Source organism: Bos indicus, chromosome 7, assembly GCF_029378745.1.
Source record: "Bos indicus isolate NIAB-ARS_2022 breed Sahiwal x Tharparkar chromosome 7, NIAB-ARS_B.indTharparkar_mat_pri_1.0, whole genome shotgun sequence".
NCBI classification, from domain to species: domain Eukaryota; kingdom Metazoa; phylum Chordata; class Mammalia; order Artiodactyla; family Bovidae; genus Bos; species Bos indicus.
Window position 1 is genome coordinate 81,146,555 of NC_091766.1, and position 25,505 is coordinate 81,172,059.

Genomic DNA, 25,505 nt, shown 5'->3' on the forward strand with positions numbered 1-25,505 from the left:
AAGCCAGAAAAGAACAGTTTCTGAGAAACGATTGTAAATTGAGCTCTTGTAAAAATTCCAAGAGTTCACAGCCTGGGAATCTGGTGTTCCCTCCAGCCAGACCTCACTGAATACATAACACATTCATAGAGACCACAGAGGACCACAACTTTGTAGAGGGACTAGATTAGCCCTAAATGGGGCTAGTATTTATTTTTCTTCAGATCGGAAATCTATATTTTCCATTCACTGGGTGTTTTGTTTTTTCTCTTTTCTGTTCTTTTCTTAGATTTTAGTCAAACTTCCTTTGGAAATTCTGGCTGGTCTCAGGGAAAAGAACAGGAGAAAAGAAAGGGAACTTTCATCTATGCATGGGCTGAATAGAGGGAGAGTACTATCAGGAGAAAGGCCAGGCCCAGAGGCTACTGTGTGCAGAGATCAAGAGCCCTATAGTTGAGAATCAGAATCCAGAAGCACTGTTATACTGTCCAACATGGCTCATTTTATCCACAAGTTTGTATAACCTTTCTGATTTCTTCAAGTTTTTAGTACCCTGTTTATATAGATACTAGGGGAAAGTGAGGACTAAATCAGGGTAAAGCCATCACCATAGGTATGGTTATTACCAAAACAGTTCTGTTATGGGTTAATTTGTGTCCCCCACCAAATCTGGTACCTCAGAATGTAACCTTATTTGAAAATGGGGTGTAATTATTTAAGACAAGGTCCTTCTGGAGTAGGATGGACTTCTGATCCCATATGACTGATGTCCTTCTGAAAAGGAAAATGTGGACACATCAACACAGGGAGAACAGCATGTTCAGACAGAGGCTGAGATTGGGGTGAAGCAAGTCACTGGCAAACCACCAGGGGTCAGGAGAGAGGATGGGGGCAGATTCTCTCCCATAGCCCTTGAAAGGAACCTCCCCTACTAACACCCTGATTCAGGCTGCTAGCCTGCAGAACAGGGAGGCAATCAGTTTCTGTTACTTGAGGCACCTAATCTGTGAAACTAAGATACAAATACATGTCATTTGTGCCCAGAGAGCAAAGGGACTGCTACTAACCAACCTACAGGTTGCAATGTGGGATCCAGGAAATCCTTTCCTGCTATTTTAACCTGTATTGAGACTTTTGCATTTCTGAGAATTTTGTATTCATAACTATAGTGAAGAGAAGAAAACTAAGTAGATGAAGAAGAAAAGTCTAAGCTTCCCTTCTTGCTCCAATTACTCTGCCTTTCAAAAACTAGTTAATTGTGGGGCTGGTTTTCGTTAGGCATAAGGAGATGGAGAAAAAGTAGAGTTAGAATATTAATAGAGTCAGAATAATTAATAAATAAAACCCATACCTGGCAAAGAACCAAGGGCGCCTTTCTCCCTTGTATGTTTACTTTCTGTGTATCCTTCTCTGTAAAAACCATTCATTGCATCACATTTAATTTTAGTAGCAGGGAAACATAGTCTCCTTATTTACCTGTGAGCCTGACTACAGATTCAAGGGCCTTCTGAAATTCAGAATCTCATAAACGCTTAAGTTATTCCAGGCTTCCTCCTCTGCCCTCTGTAAACAATAAAGAGATGAGCCCCAACAGGCAGTAGGAAGAAAAGGGAGCCTCTTACCTCCATGCTTGTGCTGAACGCTCTACTAACTTTTGCTTTGATGGTTATAACTTGTCCAACTCTAGTGGAAAAAAAAAAAACCCTCAGTAATTCTAGCACATCTCATTTCAGACTTGAAGATTTACTTAAATATGTGTGCCATCGAACAGTTCCATCTTACCATGTTGATAATGCTCATGCATGAAAAATGCAAACTAATGATAACATAACGAGACAGCAGCAAAAACAAACACAGATCTTTATAAACTATACATGTGTCAGCTGACTAGCCTCTTAACAGAAAAGGGCCTTTGCTAAGATGATGTGCAAAATGATTTCCAAATCTACACCTTGTACCACAGTTGTTTCCTAAACAGAAGTTACAACAAACACGTGCAAACCTATGCAATTGATATTTTAAAATGTTGGTTAACAAATAAATGGATAGACATACAAGCAAGCAAGCAGGCAAACAAATGGAATAGCTTCACTAGGTTTATAGGAGCACTCAGTGTTGCCAGATGATTCATTCACTCCACATTATTTCTGGAACTCTGATCATGTAACCACAAGTTGTTTCAAAGCTTTTGTGTTTAGGCCGCTCGCTCACCTAAGAGTCTATCAAGCCTCCTCAGCTTTTCTCCCTTACTTCAGAGGTGAACTGCATTCTCAGTGTTCTTCTCAATCTTTTCTTTCAGAGGAAGAAAACTAGGTCTCTTCCAGACCCCTTTCTTTACCTGTGCCTTTGATCCCACCCCTCTCTTAACCTTTCCTCCTCCACCCATGGCCTGCTTTAGAGAGCTCTTTACTCTTGTAACCTCAGTCTCTGCCCCTTCCTCGACTCCTTATCAGTCTATGAAAATGTTCAAGCCTTTTCCTTTCTAAAAATCTTAACTCTCAAGTTTATTCTATCTCAAGATTCTTTTCTCTTCCCCTCCATATTCAAGCTTCCTATAATAATCTTTTTCTTTTTCCAGCTCATAACATTTAACTGAGTTCCAACTAGTCCTGGCACTAAGCTAAGACCTCAGGATACAGTGATTAATAAGACAAGGTTGCTGACATCAAGGAGACTGGTCTTTACTTGGGACACGAGGATATAGATGAAGTGTAATGCTATGACATTTTTCAAAAAGAAGAAAAAAATCAGGTATTACAAAAGCACCCAGAAGTGACTAATTCAGAAAGTCAGGGAAGAAGTCATAGAAGAGGTAACATCTGAGATGGGTTTTCAAAGATTAGGGTTTTGCCAGGTTTAAAAGTTTGGGGGTTTCATCCCTCATTCACTCTCAGTCACTCTTGTGATCTCTGCCCAGCCTTTAAAGGCAAGAGAAATTCTTAGGACTTGGTTCTCCGCCAAACTAAACTTCTGACACTGAATTGTCAAATGAATGGAACGGCTAAAGTCCCAACTAAGTAAAATCAGTTTCGTGGCATGGCATTCAAGGCTTTCTGTTACCCACCCCACACTACTGCTAGGGCATCATCTTAGCACACCAGGCCTTTCCTAAGCACACCCACTTCTTCCCAATTCAGTGCTTAGGCTCTTACATGTACCTCATCTTGTGAAGTCCTTTTCCTATTCACTAGTGAAAATCTATACCTCATTTAAGGCCCATATTAAATACTGCCTCCATCATGAAACACTCATTGATTCTCTAGTCAACATGTGCCTCCCAGAACTTATATCTCACCATAGGCATGCATCCTCTATTCTGATGACTATATATTTGTCTGACTTTCTTACCAGACTGAACGACTGCCACACTCCAGAATTGTGTCATAATCATTCACGTATTCTCTTAAGTCTAGACCAGTACTTTTGGTATATGCAATATATATTTGTGAGTTAAAAATATCTAATATGGCTTTTGACCGAATTATATGGCTTTCTATAGGTAGCTTTCAATTTTCTTAATTTTTAATGGTGTGGGTCCCGTGCGTTTTCGTGGCCACAAGTCCTTTCTGATAACACAAACACAACGCAGTACAGACAGCAAACTCCAATTCAATGCTGAGATTACTTGTTAAGTCTAAGTTATAGAATTTGGGATTGGAAAGTACATAATAGATATTTTATTGTAAAACACTGTTGGCTTTCCTAAGCTTAATAATGGGGCTTCAATGTGTTCTCAAATAAGTTTGCATTTTCAGTAATCTGTAATTTTGTTGAGATAAAGACACATGTCAGCTTTTTCTACTTGAGGGAAAAAAATCACATAGTGTCTGCACTGAGTCAGCAGACCTTCATCTGTATTTACAGATCTTCATCTGTATCTGTATCTGTCAAAGGCTCTTTCAGACACTGCAGCAGACTATGACAACAAGTGTCAGGGGATGTTCAATAAAGGTTGCTGATCACAAAGATAGAAGAAGTGGGTTGGGAAAGCACTGGATAGACCGTAAGAAGATCCAGGCTGTAAGTGCCCTCTGACCTTTGGCTGCCCTCTGACCTTTGGCTGGCTATGGGGCTTAGGCCTCGGGTTCTTATCAGTACAAAGATGACTGCACTGAGTTCTGAAGATCTCTCCATATCTACAGTTCGAATGCCTACCAAAAATTTCTTTTGGATTAGCTTTGAAGGTGTAATTTTTTATGCGTGTGGTTTTATTTAACTTAATTTTGTTTTTATATAAATGGATAAGTGCCAGATAGATAACTGTAAGCTGAAGATTGGAGAGATGAACTGGGCATCTCAGTGGACAGACTCTCTAGGGTTTGAAAACTGGTGGCAACTAGCAGACAATGTCCTCTCTTCCTTTTTTTTTTGGTAAGTTATGTTTATGTCTTTCAGGATCAAGATATTCAGAAAGAAAAAGAGATATAAACATAAAATCAAATAAATTAAATAAAACTATATGACCCTAGTTCATTAGAATTATTTATATGACCTCTTAAAAAAATAAAATTCCTAATTCTGCCACCAGAAAGGTATAGAAATAATGACCAACCCCGTATCAGTGAACATGTTAAACAGGGATACAGTGAGCAGATACAAATGTAGTACCTGTATAGGACAAAAGACCAGATTTCTTTAAAAAATAAATTGCAAGAGAAAAGAAGAAAACGCAAATTTTATGTTAAAGGTCATGTCAGCCATATTGGTTCCTGATTCAATAGACCAATTGTTTAAATTAAAAAACAGACAAACATTTTTTTAAGACTATTGGGAATGATAGTTTTTGTTAATGCTATTGTGTCTATGTTATTATGTTTTCTAAAAGAGCCCATGATTTTTAGAAATATATATGAAATATTCAGAGATGATTATGGGATTTGCTTAAAAATAGTCCAGGTGCGTGGGGGATTATGGAGGGGTATTGATGAAACAATATCATCCATGAATTGATTATTGTTGTTGTTAGGTGTTGGGTCGTTGGGGATCCATGGTACTATTCTCTCTTCTTTTGTATATGGTTGAAAGATTTGTATATCTTGAAGTTTTCTACAATAAGAAATGGTAAAATATACACATTCCCACATATAAAATGTTTTTCATAATTTAACATCCCTACTGAGAATAATTAATATTTACCCAACAACCTAATGATGAAATTCACCACTATAGAGATACTTATTATCATTAATTATTCTTAGTAAAGGAAGGAACCATTTAAGAATCAGCTTTTATAAATCCTGTAATGCCTTATATCAAAAGGCATTTAATGCTGAGACCTATTTCTTAACAAATCAGGGCTATAAATTTTACACTGAGTATTTACTAAAAGTAGGTCCTGAAATTATTATTATCTACTGATTTACATTGGCTCAAATATTACTTATTAACAAATTGGATCCATGACTGCAAATGAGTTAGCTTAGGTGCCACAAATACATGTTGTAAATGAACTAATAAACCCAGGAGAAAGGCATGATAAAGCAATGCCACTTACCTAGCTGTCGCTTCAAATTGTATGTCATCCACTGAGGCTGTGACACAGGAAACGCCAGCATGCTTTTCAGCTTCAAAAAATAGGTTAAAAAAAAAAAGGGCTGGATTAGTTATGTTTAAATACTTCAGCATGCAGGAAGAGGAACAAAACAAGTGGGTTTATTCTAGTAACTCATCCCTCTATTCAGTACAGGAACGCTGTACCCACACTTCTGAATGAACTGGATTGATAACAGTTCCTTTGCTTGAAAAGTTATTTTTCTACTGCGTGGAAGTTACTGTACTTCCTGCAAAGTTTTAATTTACACTGTCTTTGATTTGAAATTCAATACCAATACCCAGCATATCTAGCTACTTGAATAGTAACTTCAATAAGTTGGTGTCAACTTCCATTTTGTCAAGTACTACCCCTCTTTAAAAAAACAATGCATCAGAGCTTTATCCATTGTCCCACATAACCAGTAGCTGAATGTATTTAAACCACTTAACCAGTGTAAGCATTGAACAGTACAGAAGACTTCAAGGCCATATCCCAAATCAGAGAGAAACTTAGCATCAGAGAAATAGAGATGGGCATGTAGTAAGTATTTAATCATTATGTACTTATTACTACTAAATCCATATGAAATTCACTTGCATTAATTGTGCTGGAGGGGGAAAGCATTGAGTAGGGTGAGAGGTTAGGAAGGAGCTCCAATTATTTCCATGGTCCCTGTCTGCATTATTTAATTCGTTTTTTTTTTTTTTTTTTTATTGTTGGTTTTACTTTATGTAAAAGTATCGGAATTTATCCTCTTTGGGAAAAATGTTGACATGTGTTTTTTCCAGAATTTCATTCTGAGGAACAATTAAAACCTAAGCAGGCTGACTGCATTAGCTTTTTAAAGAAATTTTAACTCCATTTTAATTTTGCAGACTTCACTCCTAGTGCCATATTATGAAAAAGAAAGAGATAGTGAATTATACTGAATCTGCATTCTCTGTGTATAGAGGATTACTTTAATTGTAATATATATTGACAGTCCCAGGTAAAGAGATATGATAAGGTACTCCAGAGAGCAAGTATGTGAAACATTCTTCCCTATGATCTAATTCTGTAGAAAATGGGACATTCTCTTTTACTCACTGGAAATAGCTATTCTTCCAAATATGCACATGACCTAAACTGAGTTACTAGAAAATTAACCATAGCAGAACTGTGTATGTGAGTGATGGAGAGGGGAGAATGGGCTTCCCAGGTCTGAAGTTCAATTAGAGAAAAGACACATAAATATATTAGACTCTAGAAATGCTCAAGGTGGGCTCAGTTTAATTCAGTGTATCAAATATTTGTTAAATTCCCATTGATTTTCAGACACTTTGAGCTGAATCAGTCCTATCTTTTAATGAGTCTACTCATTAAAAGTCATAGTCAATGCCCTTTTTCTGGAGAATGATTGGGACTCTTGCAAATATATGCTGTAAAGTTTCCTGACATGAGGGAATGATATGTTTATTAAACTACTCTTGTTGATAAAGTGTAACCCTGTAGCCAACCAATTTGGTAACCAACATGAGTTACCAAATTTTGAGTGATTTAAATGATGACTGAAGTACAAAAAAAAGACTTTTTATTGTACATATTGGGCATCTTCTATGTGTATGTAGCACTATACCAGATTGCATTAGGGATCACAAAGAAACATAATCATAATAATTATCATTTATTATTGGTCTGGCACTGAGCTAAGTATGCATGTTAATTATATGAGGTTGATACTGTTAATAGTTCCATTTTACAAATGAGGCAATTTTGGCTTAGAAAGATCAAATACATTGTTCTAAATAGTCATTTTGACTGTAGAAGCAATAGGAACTCTGAGAAAAAAGGCCAACCAAAAAATGTTCCCTAGAGAAGTTCTTGGCTGAATATGGGCTTTAGGGACTCAATTGCCATGGTCTATATTATAGACTTTCAAGGGCCATTAAATTAAAAATGAAAAATTAAAATATGGGGAACCAGCATAGGGCCACAAATTTTACGTGTGATCATTTTTCTTTGTAAGTGTGACAGAGATGAATTAGACAGGACCAATCTCTTCTGGTTCTTGGTTTTAATTGTCCTTCATGCAGTATGCCAGTAAAAGTGGAGGACCCCTAAAGCTATTTCTGATTTCCTGGGAAAACTGAGAAGCTGAGGAATAGTAGTAGCTAAGTGGATGTAATCCAGGAATGATGATTGATCAAAACGATGGTGACTTCTTCATTCCTTCTTTTAACTAATATTGATTAAATTCTTGGGCTCCAAAATCACTGCAGATGGTGACTACAGGTATGACAAACCTAGACATCATGTTAAAAAGCAGAGACATCACTGCCAACAAAGGTCCATCTAGTCAAAGCTATGGTTTTTCCAGCAGTCACGTATGGATGTGAGTTGGACCATAAGGAAAGCTGAATGCCAAAGAATTGATACTTTTGAATTGTGGTGCAGGAGAAGGTGCTTGAGAGTCCCTTGGACAGCAAGGAGATCAAACCAGTCAATCCTAAAGGAAATCAACCCTGAATATTCATTAGAAGGACGGATGCTGAAGCTCCAGTACTTCGGCCACCTGATGAGAACAGCCGACTGTTTGCAAAAGACCCTGATGCTGGGAAGGATTGAGGGCAAGAGGAGGACAACAGAGGATGAGATGATTGGATGGCATCATTGACCCAATGGAGATGAGTTTGAGCAAACTCAGGGAGATGGTGAAGGACAGGGAGTCCTGGTGTGCTGCAGTCCATTGGGTCGCAAAGAGTCAGATATGAGTTAGCGACTGAACAACAACAACCTGTGCTGTGCCAACCTCTATGTAAGGTCCTGGAAATGTAAAACAGCCACTGTCCTTATTCTCATGGAGTCTAGTGGAGAACCAGACATTAATTAAATGAGTACATAATAACAAAATGAGTTAGGTGATCTGAAGAAAACATGGATATTTTGAGGGTCTGTAACTGGAGGAACCACACCTGGGTGGGATGTCAAGGAAGGTGTCCATGTGGAGAGGATGCTTGAAGTGAGATCTGAAAGATGAGAAGGAGTAGAAACAGATGTGTGTTGTGGAGAAGGGAGCAGAGAAGGGAGGGCTTGCTGGGCAGAAGGAACTGTGGTTACAAAGGTCCTGATGAAGGTTTTTGTGGAAAAAATGAAAAAAGCAACAATATGAGTAGGTAAGAGAAGGCTGAGGATAAACCAACAGGGCCTTGAAGCTCTTGGTTGACAATTTTTGTAATATTTAGTATTAAAGATATTGTTTAAGATATTTCAGTATCTTCGGGCCTCCAGATGAGGCTAGTAGCTAACTCTTAATAAAAGTGAAAGCGTTAGGTGCTCAGTCGTGTCTGACTTTGTGACCCCCATGGACTGTAGCCCGTCAGACTCCTCTGTCCATGGAATTCTCCAGGCAAGAATACTGGAGTGGGTAGCCATATCCTCCAGAGGATCTTCCCAACCCAGGGACTGAACCTGGGTCTCACGCATTGCAGGCAGATTCTTTACCACCTGAGCCTCAAGGAAAGCCCTAATTCTAATGAGGTCAGTGGCTAATTCTAATAGTTGTTTTCCTATATATCATAAAGTGTTTTTCTCTGCTTTCAAGATTTTCTGTTCACCATAGAATTGATGATGTGCATAAATGTGACTTTCTTTGTATTGATTTTGCTTGGTGTCCCATGATGTTTCTGAATCTGTGCATGTATGTCTTTTACCATATTTGGGAAAATTTCATCTATTATTTCTTCAAATATTTGTTTTTTTCCCATGCCTTCTCTTGTCTATGGGACTTTAATTATAAAAGGCATTTTATTTTTTTCATAAATCCCAGACATTTTATTTTTTAAATTCATTTTTTCCCCTCTGTTCTTCAGATTGGATAATTTCTATTGATCCATCTTTATGTTTAATAACTTTACTCAGTCACCTCCATTCTTTGTTTAATCCTATCTAGTGAGTTTTTAACTTAAAATACTATAATTTTCAGTTCTGGAATTTCCATTGAGTTATTGTTTTTATAGTTTCTATTTCTGTGCTGAGATTTACTGTGTCTTTTGTTATGATCATATTTTTCACTATATTCTTGAGCAGAGTTATGACACCCGGTTTAAAAATTCTTGAAGCTTAATTCCAGCATTAAGTCTTCTAGGGATTGGTCTCTACTGACTGTCTCTTCTCCTAAGAATGGGTCATGCTTTCCTGTTTGTTTGAATATCAAGTAGTTTTGGATTGTAGCCTAGTTATTATGAGTGATATGTTATAGAAATTGTGGGTTCTTATATGATCCTCTGAAGAGTATTGTGCTTTTTTTTAAATTGGATAATTTGATCAAACTCACAGTATAAAACTCTGTCTCCCTAAAGGTGGGATCAGCTCTTTTAATTCTTTTGGCCTCAGGAAGGAAGTATGGAGTCTGCCTGTATATACATGACTCAAGGTTCACCAGAGAGCTGAGCAAAGATTATAAATATATTTTAGGGCTCTACCTCTCTGGTTCTCTCTTGTCTTGAATTTTCCCCCTCATATTCCAGTAGCTGTATTTCCCCTAAATCCTCTGGCTCTTCAAATCAGCAAGTCTATGAGTTTCCCTCAAATTAAGCTGGGAGAATATTAGATTCTTTCTAAGGACAGAAGATCTTAAAATTATTAAAAACAAAACAAACAAAAAAAGACAAAGCTTCTTAGCACCATTCTGTTCCTCTGAGAGTTGATTTCCAAATGTTTTAAACCTACTTTTGTTTGCTTTTCAGTTCCCTTATGTGGCTTTTATTCAGTGTTTGTTCCAGGGATTATGGTTATCTGTGCGAGATATTTTTCTAATGGGAGATACTTACCATGTTAGAAGAGGAACTTTTATAGCCTTTGGTAAGGAAGACAGTGGGACAAGATGAACAGAACAAGTGACATGATCAAATAAGCACCTTCAAAAAGTACTTTAGATGCAGTGCGGAGAGGAGACCAGAATGAATGGAGAAGACCAGTTTGGAAACCACTGCTGAAGTCCACATGAAAGATGATGTTTATCCTGCATTAGGTGGTGGCAGTGGAGCCTAGCAAGATGCTTGGGTGTGAGAGATTGCTTCAAGGGAACGTTGATAAGACTTGGTTCATAGATTAGATCTATGGAGGGAGAAGCAAGGTACAGAATCAAGGATGGTTGATGCCTAGATTTTTGGCATGCATCACTGGGTATTTGGGTGCCATTCCTGAAAGAGTGAACCCTGGAAAAGATACACAAATGAAATAGAGAAGGAAATGTGAGACTGAGATATTTTAAAATATGGAGGGTGGAGAATGACTCATAGATGGCTTAAAGGCTCTAGGATTAAGATACGAGAAGAATAATGGGGCCACTGACAGAAATGAGGTCTAATGGCGACATGATAGTGAATGTATTTCATCTTCCTTTAAGCATTGGGAAGGCATTTGGGAATCTAGCAGTGCCCGTGTGTCATGGGAGTACTTTGGGGCCACAGTTGTGATCATTACTTGTCATAGTAATGTGTCTATACAGAAGTGTGGGTCACTGGGAACTCTGGTTGGAAAAATGCCAGGAAAAAACAGGTTTATTTTTTTATTTTTTATTTTTTACTCCTTTTGTATTAAATATAATACCATGGAGCATTTCTCTGCCAAAGATTCAGTTACATCTTGGATATAGGTCAGTTGGTAAAGAATCCAACTGCAATACAGGAGACCCTGGTTCAATTCCTGGGTCAGAAGGATGTACTGGAGAAGGGATAGGCTACCCACTCCAGTATTCTTGGGCTTCCCTTGTGGCTCAGCTGGTAAAGAATCCACCTGCAATACGGGAGACCTGGGTTCAATCCCTGGGTTGGGAAGAGCCCCTGGGGAAGGGAAAGGCTACCTACTCCAATATTCTGGCCTGGAGAATTCCATGGACTGTATAGGCCATGGGGTCAAAAAGAGTCGGTCATGACTGAGTGACTTTCACTGGCTAAATAATGTCCTTTGCTTATGTAGTGTCTTTTCCTACTGTAGAGTGTTTAACAAAGGTATTAAGCATGTTTCCAAACCAACTTTATCATAAAGGTTTCTTCAATATTGTATTGTTAATAATATAACTATTAAGGTCCACAGTAATCGGTTATCAGTTGACTCCTGCTGTGGTCTGAGTTTCCAAAGATGTAAAAGCATAGACATTTTTATGAAAATTGCAAGAGGGCAATTGTTCTTTCATTATAGGACAGAAGCACTGAGTGAGGTAACTTTAAAAGTCACTTCAATATTCACATGATGAATTCAGTTGCCATGGAAATAGGCATCGTTATTATTAGCAACCTCCATAATTTCTATACTGGTTTCTCCTCCATGTGAATTACATTTGTATTCATGTTGCCATTATTATGTTATTATAACCAACCTCAAATCCTTATTAAAACTGTTAAGACAGAAGCCAAACATTCCTATCAATAAACAGAAATCAAACAGACTGGCATCGGATATGACTGAATTTTGTGGGTGGTTAACACACAGGGGATTAGAAATTGTATGAACACTCATTCAGGAAAGCAGGGATTTGTAATTAGTTGAGCTTTACTTTTGTCCTCTGTAAAACAAGAATCCTGGGATACGTGATCTTAAGCTCCTTCCAGCTCTAATATTTTATCCTAACATAGTTTACTTAAAATGTACATTTGCTGGGTCTATTAAGTGTTGTATGCAAAGCCTGGCTTCCTAAATAAGATTGCAGGCTCTGGACACATCCGTTCAGTTACCCATCCATATAATCAGGAGGTTTTTGTTTAGTGCTTAATAAACATTAGAAAACTAGCTTTAGTTTACATGCTAATTGGCCAGTCAGGAAATCAAAGGTGAACGTACTAATACACAAAGTAATCGCAGATTGTGTTAAGTGGTGTGAAGGAATTTGGAAAGGGTGTTGTGACAAAAGCGATGAAGGGTGCAAGTGTACAGCAGGTGGTTAGGATAGACTGCTCTGCAAAAATGATATTTAGTGGAGACGGAACGCAAGGAAGGGCCAAGAGGAGAGTGCAAAGGCAAAAAGAACAGCAGGTGCAAAGGTCCTTCGTGGAGACTACGCGAGGGCGTGGAAGGCAACAGACTGACTTCAGAAGCAGATATGGGAGATGGGTGATGTACTAAACTAGACATTAAAGAGATCTGCAGAAATGTAAGCCAATATCACTTCTCTAAGTATATTTATGTTCTTGTTGAAAATAGTTATTTTACAATAAAAATATGTAATGGATTTTTGTTATTTTCAAAAGAATTATTTTTAAAAATTTCACATATGGTAAATATGCATATAAAAAAGAACCCACATGAATGTTCTCTTGGGGCCTCGCTTATTTAATGGGATAAAAGACTAAGAGGTTTAAGAACCAGTGGTCCAGGACTTTCCCAGTACTGGAGAAACAATCTCAATCATTATTTCCCAGCTGCACAAGGCTTAAAACTCTGTAAATACCCTCCCCTCCTTCCTTCTCTCTCCTTACCCATTCCGGGTCCTGGGGTGGCGCAGACCCGCACCCCACTGCCTCAGATCTTTTGACATCCTGACTTCTGCCTTACTGACACCAGCCATCCTGCATTTCCACATCCCCGCCCGCTAATGGGGCACTCTCCGCCATCCCGGACACTCGCCTACCCAGCACACACTGGGCCCCTCAAGTAGGGCTCCCCCCCTTCCGGACCCCGGCACCCCGGGTCTCCCCGGTCTTACACCCGCCTTCCAGCACTCCTACCCGCCAGGCAGGCTGTGGTGTCGATCCACTTGAGCAGCTGTCCTGCGCTCAGCTCGCCCCGAGAGTTGGCGTGCGCAGGCTGGATGGCCTGGCTCATGCGCACCTCCGCGGGCGCCGGCCGCTCCAGCTCCATGGCTCGTCAAGAGTGCGAAGCGACCGGGCCTGGGCGCCGCCTGGCCACCGGCTGGACCCGCCCCAGCTCCAAAGGGCACTGAGCCGCTGTCCCCAGCCCGTATCCCGCGCCCTGCTGCACCAGGAGGTGAGATTTAAGAGGCCAGGAATGTCGCGAGGAGAGTGAAAGGGAATTCTTCACTGAATCTGGGGCAACCGAGGTTGGCAAAGCTGGAACCAGCTCGGGTTTCTCACCTGTAAAGGGGAGATAGCACTTATCCCAGAGGACTGTGCAGAGAATTAGTGAGATGTAGTACAAAACTCACGGGCTAAGGGGACATGGGTGTTTGCCAGGTAAACGAGTGAGGTTACTGTCTGCCTGAAGAACTTGACAAGTGATGGGGAGTTAATAATTAATTAGTTACATTTTCTCCAGAGGAGGGTAGACCTTTCGCTTTAGAAGTTGATTTTTAAACTGTTTGACTTTTCTTTCTTTTTTTCTGCTGTACACTGCCAGGTAAGGGTGGGCAATCACTCCTCCCATCCCTAGTTCAAAACCCACCTTCTGGTTCTTAGGATAATATAATGGCTCAAAAAAAAAAAAAAAAAAAAGCCCATTACTCATCATTTTGTTATGAAATAGGCCCACAGCCAAACACAGAAAGAGGGGCTGATTTTTGCTGGCATATCAGAGGCACCCAATAAGGGAAGGCAACCTTTTGATTTTAATGTAGAGAATAAACTGTTGCTGTGCTGCAAATGAGCTCAACAAATCCCAAGAGAATTTCTTCTTGATGCGAGACAGAATCTAGAATATTAAATAAGATTTCTCATTGTCAACCTTTAGCACACATAAGCTTTGTAGAGCTGAAATCAGTGATTCTACAGAGCACTCCCCATTGAGGAAACAGTGACACCAGAAAACCTACAACATGTTATAGAGCCAGAGATGCTGTATTAGGAGGACCGGCTGCATCTGGGAGGGCATTCAGGGGTGAGGAAATGGGCGCCTGGAGGGTGTGTTGGGCAGGCAGCTGATGTAAAGGAGCAGTTAAGGTAGTTGAGTACCTGACTTGAACTCAGGGCTCCTGACTTACCACAAAGTCTAATCGACTCCAACAAATCAGTGCTGCTTTTTCATCCCTTTGCAGATGGCCTGCTAAGCCCCAGCTTGGAGCATCTGAATGGAGATTCTGGTAATTTTGCTTCTTTTTTAAAAGCGCTTTTAACATAAGAGAGGAATGAAGGAATCATGAACATGATAGCTTTTCAGGATCCTCTGTAGGTAGGTTTCTGTCCCATATGAGCTTAAGAATTGAATGCATTCAGTTGGGTAAGTAGGAAGTTTGACTTCTATAAAGTGACTTTTTTAAACAAAGTAAAACTTATGCTTCCAGGATGGTCCCCTTATAAGTTGCTTTTCAGATAACAGTGTTATTAGTTTTATCATTTTTGTCATTCCTCATTAGAAAGTGCCTCTAGAGTTCTTTATAGCATCTTGGCAGATTGGATTAGTATTCAGCAAATACTCACTCCATCTACTGATAACTCCACGGGAGGCACTTACTGGTGTGTGGCTTGGCCATGTGACTTGCATTTTATAGAATGTGAGGAGGTAACGGTGTACCAGTTTGAACCTAGCCCTTATTTTTAGGGACATCTGACCTCTGCAGTGAGAAGATGCTGTGCCTGAGCCACTGCCCCACGAGCATCTGGGTGCTGGGCTGCATTCACGTATTGCAGAGCCATTCCAGCCGACCTGCAGACTTGCAGCCTGAAGCTGAGCCATGCAGCAGACATGCAGACTCCTGAGTGGGATCTGACTATTTATTTTTGTCTGTCACTGTGATTGGGGGATTGTTACATAGCAATGCCTAACAGTTACATGTGCGAATTTCATTTATTAATATTTCAGAAAATTTATTAAGTTATTGGAAATAAAACATGTGTTTAGGCTGAGTTTTATTGTTTGGGGTAAAAAAAAGTGGTGACTAACATAATAATATGTATGTACTTGCTTTATATGTATACTTGACTTTCCAAAATGATTATCTGGAAAAGGACAGCCTGTGTCTGTATATGTACGTCTAGGAATGTATGACCAAAGAAGCAAAGTACACAAAGTCACCATTGTGCTTTGTTATATGTATTATCTCCTAATTAGGTGTCTTGATTATGGTTTCTTAGCTTTTGTTGGTTTTGCACCAATTTTCAGTTTCATAGACTCTGCCTGAAACTACTGTTCTTACGGTTTTTTTTTTTTTTTTTTTGAATAGCATCAGCATGTGTGAACATTTGCTATATCCTTCATCTGTCAAAGATTTCTGCTATTATGTTTGAAGAAAAGGCTTCCATTCTTCCATTTCTGTTTAGAGACATCTTTTGAAGATGAGCTGGTCTGAAGCCAGCTTGATTTTAGAAGGTCATGCGTAAGAGCAGGAAAGCTGTTCGGGAAGAGTAGACAGAATATGATAATCACTAGAATAATAAGAACATCTTAGGATGTTGGAGTGCAAGGGAAACGAGACAGTCAGACCCCCTCATTCTGGACATGAGGAAATGAGGTATTTACCCTGGGTCACGTTGTAAAGTTAATGGTCAGTCTCTGAGGAAACTGAGAACAAGGAACATGAAATATAAGCAGAGGGAAAAAAAAGTGCTTCCCCCCAAAGCGGACCCTCCATCAGAAATTTGAGAGCAAGCAGTTTATTTGGGAGAAAACTGCAGAAAGCACTTGTAGGAGAGTTAAAGTATGGTCCCCAGACCATCAGCTTCAGCATCACCTGGGATTCTGTTAGAAATGCAGAATCGGCCCACCCCCAGCTCGCTAAGTCAGAAAAGAAAGAAAGAAAGTGAAGTTGCTCAGTCATGTCCGACTCTTTGCAACCTCATGGACTGTAGTCTACCAGGCTCCTCAGTCCATGGAATTTTCCAGGCAAGAGTACTGGAGTGGGTTGCCATTTCTTTCTCCAGGGGATCTTCCCGACCCAGAGATTGAACCCGGGTCTGCTGCATTGCAGGCATACGCTTTACTATCTGAGCCACCAGGGAAGGATGCTAAGTCAGAAGCTGCATATTATTCTATTTCCCGAGGGAGTTGTAAGCATATTAACCTTTGTGAAGAACCTGCCTGAGTTATTCCTCCCAGCAAAGTGGGAGCTGGGATTTTCACCCTCCAGTTCCCACCCTTCACTGCTGAGGGCTGCTTCCCAGCTGAACTCCTCCTCAGCACTCCTGATTTCAGGGCAGAGCAGCTCTGTGCTGAGAGCTGTGCCTCTGTAGGGAGGGAGGAGGCTCTCAGCTTGTACTGAAGCTGGGATGGAGAGTGCCGAGGGGCTGCAGGCAAGGTGCCCAGCGTGATACTTTCTGTCCTGAACTGATATTCAGAGACTTCCCAGGGGCAGCTGGGAACTTTTTCTTCTTATGAGATGAACCCCAGGCAGAGGGTCTGGTAACAATGTATTTCATACAGAGATGAACTTTATTAGCTACCAGTCTCTATCTCTACCTTTGGTATAGGTTAGGAAAGGTGCCAGCTCAATGTTTTCAAATTCAAATGATTAGGGATGTGGTTCAAAGTGTAAATATGAAGTTTCTAAACAAAAAAAATTCAGAATTGGTTTCCATATATTTCAAGTGCCAGCTTATTGCCTGGAGCGTCATTGCTCCTGGATCCTCTTCTTGGGGTCACACTGACCTTAGGAAATTGGACTGTCCCATTTAGCATCTGAAGCCTCAAGCCAGCCTTTCTCCTGTTTGTTCCCATGCCTTCTGTGTCCGAAGCTCTTAAACAGATAAGCATTAGGTGTACAAGCCAGGTGTCACCTGATGTATGGAGTGCAGCACTTTATTCTTTGAACAAAAGCCATGTGTATTAAGTCCAGTTTTTTCACTTCGCAGGGTTTGCTTGGCCTCACCTTCCGGAGGTGCAGTAGTAAAGAATCTGCCAGCTAGGACAGGAGAGGCAAGAGACACAGGTTCAATCCCTGGGTCTGGAAGATCCTCTGGAGTAGGAAATGGCAACCTACTCTAGTATTACTTGGAAAATTCCGTGGACAGAGGAGCCTAGCAGGCTATAGTCCAGGGAGTCACAGAGTTGAACACCACTGAGTACACACACACACCCCTTCTTCCCAGGACCTGCTCAGTGGAGGCTCCTGGACACCACTGCCACTGCTTGACAGTTTGCTGGACTCCAGGGTCTGCTTTCAAATATGGAGTCAGCTTTGTATCTCTGGAATAGCCCCACTTGGCCATGGGGTTTAATTCTTTTTACATGTTGCTGAATTCTCTTTGCTAGTATTCTGTTAAGGATTTTTACATTTACAATTTTGAGAGAAATTAATCTGTTTTCTTTTCTTTACTGTCTTTGGTTTTGGTGTCAGGTTCATAAAATGAACTGGGAGGTGTTCCCTCTGTATTCTAGAAGAAATTCTTGTTCAAACATCTGTTAGAATTCTGCAGTGAAGCCATCTGAGCCACTCATAACATGCTATATAGCCCTATGAAGTATTATATTATTATTAATATATTATATTTTTATTATATAATGGGTGTTATTATATTAATAATTACCATTTTGTAGATGAGGAAACTGAAGCAACTTGCCCAAGATCACACAACTAGGAAATAGTAAAGCCAGGATTCAAACCCAGTAGTCTTGCTGCTGTCTCAACTAGGCTGAGAAAGTGACCAATGGGGTCCAATGCAGTTCAGTCGCTCAGTCGTGTCCAACTCTTTGTGACCCCATGGACTGCAGCACACCATGCTTCCCTGTCCATCACCAACTCCCGGAGCTTACTCAAACTCATGGCCATTGAGTTGGTGATGTCATCCAACCATCTCATCGTCTGTCGTCTCCTCCTCCTCCTGCCTTCAATCTTTCCTAGTATCAGGGTCCTTTCCAACGAGTCAGTTCTTCACATCAGGTAGTCAAAGTATTGGAGTTGCAGCTTCAGCATCAGTCCTTTCAGTGAATATTCAGACTGATTTCCTTCAGGATTGACAGGTTGGATCAATTAGGAAATGAGAGGTGACAGTTCACCTAGATCTGTCTAACTTCAAAGGCCATGCTTCTTCTAGTCCAAGCTACTTTCGTTCACTCATTCATTCAATCAGTACATATTTATTGAGTGCCTACTGTGTCCCAGGGACTGTTCGGGGCATGGGATAAATGAATGATGAATGAAATAGATTTAGTCCCCAACTTTATAGAGTTCATTGCTTAATAAATAACATGAGAAAGTGCTACAAAAATGTAATTCATTCTAAGAAGTATGAAACGATGATAAACATGTATGGAAACTAGCTGATGGCTGTGGGAAACTCCTCAGATTATATCTTGCAACTGACCATTTACTAAACTTGAAGGTCACTCCTGATTTGTGTTTGTAAACAATCACAGACCTTCAGAACAGTGGAAGTACCATACAAAGATGTGCTTGTTGCCGTCCAAGTGTCCTGCTCCTAGGCCCTTACTGTGGACAGAGCTATGAAGTATGTGTGTTTTTCTGTCTATGGTGGGTTGAATGATGGTCCTCCCCAAAGACCGTGTCATACTCACTAGAATGGCTCCCCATGGGCCCATCCGCAATGGGTCTAGATGTGGCTGTCACTCTGTAGTGAGTGGGAGAGGGCAGGGGCCGACCCCCATTGAGCTCAGAGCTCACCTTCCAGGACCAAACGCATCTTTAACCACGAGGAGTCATCAGCCAGGGCTTGGTGACTGGAGCAGTGCTGGAAGGCTAAAACCTACCTATTTCATTTAGGAAGAGGCCTGTACCTAAGCATTAGAGGCATTTCCTGGTGGTAAAATGGATATTTATCCCCTATTAGAGAGATATCCATCTGCTGAGAAAAAGCTCGAGATTAAATTTCAAGGATGAAACAAGATTTGTCCTGACAGGTACATAGATCCTCAAAGACTATGTAATAACCTCTCATAAAACAGTCAGAAATTATTTTTTATGGCAGTTCCCCACTTTGTATAGAGCCTTTATGATTTGTGCTTAATAATATACTGCCTTAAAATTTAGAATTGTTTAATACCAGCATGTCTTTTCTCTCTAAGGAGATTCATGCATCAGCTATTTCATTAAACATATTGTTTTAAATGTATAATATTGACCAGACACTGGGCTAAGCATAGGTAAGGCCCCCATTCTCAAGGAACTCTGTCTGGTATTTAAATCAGTAATGTGGTGTGGAAAAGGCGCATCATAAGATACTGTACACAGTGCATGAGGACATCGAGAGGGGAGGCTCTCCTCCACGTGGCCATCCCCAGAAAGTCCTCATTGCTCTGTCAAGCAAGCAGCAGGACCTAAGCATCCTGAGCAAAGGAGAATGCTTTTGGTGCTCCCAGAATTGGCTAAATATGTTGAACCAGGCTTGACAGTGGACAGGTACAAAGACTTTGCTGCAAGGTTGGGACATATGGCCCTGCCTCTGCTGCTTCCTTCCTTGTGGACCTTGGTTAAGCTCTAAAGTCTCAGGAGAGAGCATCTATCTGACTAAGCTTAATTCATGTCTTCTCATGGCCCTAGGACTGGGGAAGAGAAGAGCACAGTTTCAGTAGAGATTGAGACAGGTACCTGGAATTACTTTCTCTTGAAGATTAAACAGAAGAAGTTATTTCCCCAAAAGAAATTGATCTCTGATTTGGAATGGAGAATGGAAGCTAGATGAATTTTTAGAATTATCAGTGACTTGTACAAAGGCATTCAAGCATTGGGAAGACATAGGGAAAGGCAAGTTCTTGATAGTGTTGATCAGCAGCTGGATCAAGCCTCACCTGAAACCAACATACTTTGGAACTTTCTAATTTCATGACCAGATAAGTCTTTTCTATGGCCTCTTCTCCCCTACTTTTTTTTTTTTTTGCTTAAGACAAAACAAACAAACAAACAAAAAAACATGTTTGAGTTTGGGTATCTGTCATGTGTAACCAAAAGATTTCTAACCAATACATACCCACTCCCCATTGTTCTTACACAATTGCTGGTAGTTTTTTATTTTTCTTTTATTTCCTATGGAAATATTCATTTCTATTTTTCCAGTCTCTGAGTGACATCCATACTGTTCATTTTTAGCTCATATCAGGTGAGTGACACAACTCCATAACAACATTTTTAAGTCATTTTTCTCAAATAGGTGATATGCTTTTATTACAATGTTTGATTACAATGCTTTGTAGCATCCTAATAAAACCAAGGTAACACACATTGGAAATAATTTTTTTCTTACAGCAATTTTGAAATGTTTTTCAGCCATCCAGCTGACTGGGCTAGAGATACGAAGCCTCCACAGTCAACAGTGTGCCTTTATATCAGGCAACTGCTTGGACCCCACCAGGTCTCCCTGGTCTGAGCCCTGCCTGGGTGCTATGGGGCATACACAGCAGCATCAAAGAGATCCAGGTCAGTTCCTGTCCCTACAGGAGACCGAAAAAGTAACCTGACTTGATGTAATGCCACGTTATCCTGGGGGCTTCAGTTACTAATTAATTCACAAGAGAGTCTGCCTAGGACAGCCACTCTAATTATTCCAATTTTTAAATGAGGAAAATAAGGTCAGAAATTTACCCTGCATTGTCCACCTAGTTCGGTTCAGTTGCTCAGTCGTGTCTGACTCTTTGGGACCCCGTGGACTGCAGCTCTCCAGGTTTCCCTGTCCATCACCAACTCCTGGAGCTTGCTCAAACTCATGTCCGTCGAGTCGGTGATGCCATCCAACCATCTCATCCTCTGTCATCCCCTTCTCCTGCCTTCAATCTTTCCCAGCATCAGTGTATTTTTCATTGAGTCAGTTCTTTGCATCAGGTGGCCAAAGTATTGGCATTTCAGATTCAGCATCAGTCCTTCCAATGAATATTCAGGGCTGATTTCCTTTAGGATTGACTGGTTGGATCTCCTTGAAGTCCAAGGGACTCTCAAGAGTCTTCTCCAACAGCACAGTTCAAAAGCATCAATTCTTCAGCACTCAGCTTTCTTTATGGTCCAGCCTAATCCGTAATCAAGTTGTCCATCTAATCAGTAATCGAATCTGAATTGCTAAGTAACTCTGCCTCTTGAGTCACTCATTCAAGGTACTGCAATCCTTGCCATTTACCATGTTATTTTAATGTATTAAACAATTTCCTAATACTTACCATTTAGCATTTGAAAAGAAAACAATGTCCCATAATGTAGATACTGACATCTCTTGGATTTTTCATTTAGGATCTTTTTCTCTTGATTTTATCACATGCAGAGAAAACAGAAGAGAGAATTAAATTTTTGTTAGAAGGCAGTAATTCATAGGTCAGAAAAATCTTGGTTTACAGATTGGAACTAATGAAGACAAATGTTTTAATAAATCTTAGAATGTATTTCCTACCTGTTGGAATTACAACTGTCTTGCATATTCTCTCCTCTATGGAATCACATATGTAGCCTGGGGTATCTAAGGGACATAAACATAGGCCATCATTTCCTTACTTTTTTATTCTTGTCACTTGAATTAGGTCAGTAGAAGTTTGGAGGCAAAAGACATAATCAATTAATCTTTCAAAATCCTAATATGAATGGGAGTAGGTAGCCAAGTGGGTCCCTCAGCAAATGTTGAGAGCTTATCCCTGCTAGAGCTTACATTCTGGTAAGGGGAGGCAGACGCTGATAAATGTGTGTGTGTGTGTGTGTGAGACACTTTGGAGAAAAAACAGGAGAGGGTAAGAGGTAGGTGGGCATGGTTGCAACTTTACACAGAGTGATCAGGAAAGGCTTCCCTGAGACCCTGACAGTTGAGCAAAAGTCAGAAGGAAGTGACTGAAGAGCCATGAGGCCTCTCTGGGGGAGCAGGTTGTCTTTAGGAGTGCTCCCTGATGTCCCTGTCCTCCTTCTTCTGTTCATGTGGGGAGACTGCATCTCGTATTTCCTGGAGTATGAACTGATTTCACCAGTGAGACATAAGTAGCAATGAAGGGTGTTAAGAGTCAGGGCATGACTTGTCATGTTCCCTTCTCTTCAGACAGTGAGTCCACATAGAAGAGTCCCCTGAGGATGCATCTGGATCGGGACATCATGGGCCAGAGCCAGCAGCTAACCCAGAGACTCTGCTGCTGTAACTCTGAAATGTGAGAGTTGTTTGTCACTGTGGCATTCCCTGGGTTGTTCCGACTAATGCAGCAGTGTTCTGGATGAAGGAACAGCAGTGCCAAGGCCCTTCGCTATGAGTGTGCCTGGCATGTCTGAGGAACAGTGCAGAGGCTGTGTGGAGCAGATTGGGCAGGAGAGTCCTGAGATGATATCAGAAAGGTGATGAAGGGTGAGACAGGTTGTGCAGGGCCTTCAAAGCCATTGTAAGGACTTTTGCTTTTAATCTGAGTGAAATGGGGAATTGGGGAGTTTTGAGCAGAGGAAGCGACTTCACTTTCACTTTTCACTTTCATGCATTGGAGAAGGAAATGGCAACCCACTCCAGTGTTCTTGCCTGGAGAATCCCAGGGATGGGGGAGCCTGGTGGGCTGCCGTCTATGGGGTGGCACAGAGTCGGACACAACTGAAGCGACTTAGCAGCAGCAGCAGCAGAGCAGAGGAAAGATAAGATTTGCATTGCGTTTCAAAAGGATCATTCTAATCATTCTGTTGAGAATAGATTGCAGGGGGCAAAGTGCAAGAAGTGGAGTAAGGAGATCACTGGAGGTCATGGTGTGCTTTCCTGATGGAACCCAAGGGCCTGGGAAACAGGGCGTGGAAGCAGGGGTGGACCCAATCACTGCCGCTTGTGCTACTTGGGAAATGTATGATTCCAGTCCTTGCAACTCACAGCTCAGGGATTTGTGAGTGTATATCTCCTGGTTCCCAAAGAGGGACACTTCTGCTGGGGGAGTCCAGCAAGCATTCCAGTCACTCCAGTCTCCTTGTGCCAAGAGACCAGCAGGAAGGAAAGATGTCACCATCCTGGCAGGGGAAACTGATCTAAAACTCCAGGAGTAGGCTGGACTTTGGGGGAAGGCAAAAATCCATTTGGCATGCAGTGATTTGGGGAGCATCTCTTGGTTCTTCCTTGCCTGGTTTTGGTGATAAATAGATCTTGCAGCAGCCATGTCCTTTGAAGGGCATGATGACCAGGATAAACAAGCTCTTCAGGAATGAGGACACTGTTCACTCACCATGTAAACCGCCTAAGCCCATAGAGGTGTGCTGCTGCTAAGGCGCTTCAGTCGTGTCCGACTCTGTGTGACCCCATAGACGGTAGCCCACCAGGCTCCCCCGTCCCTGGAATTCTCCAGGCAAGAACACTGGAGTGGGCTGCCATCTCCTTCTCCAAGGCATGAAAGTGAAAAGTGAAAGTGAAGTCGCTCAGTCGTGTCCGACTCTTAGCGACACCATGGACTGCAGCCCACCAGGCTCCTCCGTCCGTGGGATTTTCCAGGCAAGGGTACTGGAGTGGGGTGCACTGCCTTCTCCGTAGAGGTGTAGCCAGGGGTAATCTAGAATGGGTAATTGAAGAGGGTGATTATTAGCATCATCACAAACTGAAACCAGCTGCAGTAGCGGGGTACAGTTTGTCTCATAAATTTTCTCTTGTGAGTTTTTTCCAGGAAAAGAGACCAGCTAGAAACTTGGAGCAGCTATTCCAAGGTCATCAGATTTTCTGTACAAAGCAAGCAGATCTGAGCAGGCAAGGGGCGGATTTCAGTGAATTTTGTGGTGTGCTGCACACAATACCCCCTGCAGGACCCAAACATTCATTCTCCAAGTTACCAAGAGTGTCCCCATTCTTGGATGACACCTGGGCACCTTTCCAGGTATTGCCCTTTGTGGACGGGAACTGCCAGGATTTTATTTATGTTCCCTCCCCAAGGGGGAGTCATTTTTGCTGACTGGCTTACTTGCGGGCTATAAGGACCTGGCCTGTTGCCTCAGTCTGGGACATCTCTGAAGAGCATGCCTGGTTTAGAATCTGTGTGATTGGCTGAGGTCTCTGTTGTACTTACATCAGAGTTCAACTGCATCTGCCCAGTCTGCTTCTTTCCTTTCTAGGGTAGACAGAATAATGAATGGCTTCCCCCAGGTGTCTAACCCTACTTCCCAGAAGTCATAAATGTGTTACCTTACATGGCAAAAGGAATTTGCAGGTGTCATTAAGTTAGAGATGTGGAGATGGAGAGATTATCCTTGGTGGACAAGGGTCCTTCTAAGAGAGAATCAGGATTTCAGAGAAAAGAGAAGATGCTATGCTGCTGGTTTTGAAGATGGAGAAAGGGGCCACAAGCCAAAGAATGGAGGTGGCCTCTAGGAGATGAGAAAGTCAAGAAAACAGATTCTCCTCCAGAACTTCAGAAAGAAGGCAGCCCTGCTGACTGATTTTGGACTTTGATCTCTAAAACTATTAAACGATAAATTGTGCTGAGTTAAGCCTTGTTTGTATTATTTTGTTTGTTTGCTTTTTACAGGAACAATAGGAAACACACAATACCTTATAGGTACTATGTGGGATAAACACTCCCCAGTAAACTTTGAACATGCAAACCTTTGCACGGAGTCTGTTCCCCAGGGAATCTGGCTTATGCTATACAACCTGTGGGCAGATTTTTATTAGGAAAAGAATCCTGCGGGCGATCAAATCAATCTAGTGGCCAAGAGTTTTAGTTTCCACCTGAATTGGACAATAATCTACACGTGATCTTCCCAGGTGGCTCAATGTTAAAAAAAAATTTGCCTGCCAATGCAGGAGAAGGGAGTGGCATCCCACTCCAGTACTCTTGCCTGAAAAATCCCATGGATGGAGAAGCCTGGTAGGCTGCAGTCCATGGGGTCGCTAAGAGTCGGACACGACTGAGCGACTTCACTTTCACTTTTCACTTTCATGCATTGGAGAAGGAAATGGCAACCCGATCCAGTGTTCTTGCCTGGAGAATCCCAGGGACGGGGGAGCCTGGTGGGCTGCCGTCTATGGGGTGGCACAGAGTCAGACACGACTGAAGTGACTTAGCAGCAGCAGCAGCAGCAGAAGACGTGGATTTGATCCTTGGGTCAGGAAGACCCCCTGGAGAAGGAAATGGCAACCCACTCCAGTAGTCTTGCCTGGGAAATCCCATGGCCAGAAGAGCCTGGTGGGCTACAGTCCACGGGGTCGCAAAAGAGTCAGACATGACTGAGCAACTAAACAATGAAGTCCACAGATAAACTGGTCCC

The 25,505-nt window shown here is 41.4% G+C and overlaps 1 protein-coding gene and 1 long non-coding RNA gene across 5 annotated transcripts in view; one reads left to right on the forward strand and one right to left on the reverse strand.

Annotated features, from left to right (window-relative positions):
* ACOT12 (acyl-CoA thioesterase 12) overlaps nt 1-13,384 on the reverse strand; it is a 43,006-nt gene extending 29,622 nt beyond the window's left edge. For 2 of the 4 annotated variants that reach the window (XM_019965381.2, XM_070793989.1), the window contains exons 1-3: nt 13,216-13,384; nt 5,474-5,543; nt 1,602-1,662 (exon numbers count right to left, since the gene is read on the reverse strand). In XM_019965381.2, coding sequence (XP_019820940.2) covers nt 1,602-1,662; nt 5,474-5,543; nt 13,216-13,348 — 264 coding nt within the window. In that variant the 5' untranslated portion in view covers nt 13,349-13,384. Of the gene's footprint in view, nt 1-1,601; nt 1,663-5,473; nt 5,545-13,215 lie in introns of those variants that run through there. The other 2 variants (XM_070793990.1, XM_070793991.1) reach the window with 2 other exon arrangements.
* A 3-nt stretch (nt 13,385-13,387) lies between these two features.
* LOC109562294 (uncharacterized) lies at nt 13,388-24,720 on the forward strand. Its single transcript, XR_002181158.2, has 5 exons — nt 13,388-13,474; nt 14,478-14,522; nt 14,981-20,744; nt 22,333-22,438; nt 23,909-24,720. It is a non-coding gene; the product is annotated as an uncharacterized lncRNA (long non-coding RNA).
* The last annotated feature ends 785 nt before the right edge of the window (nt 24,721-25,505 follow it).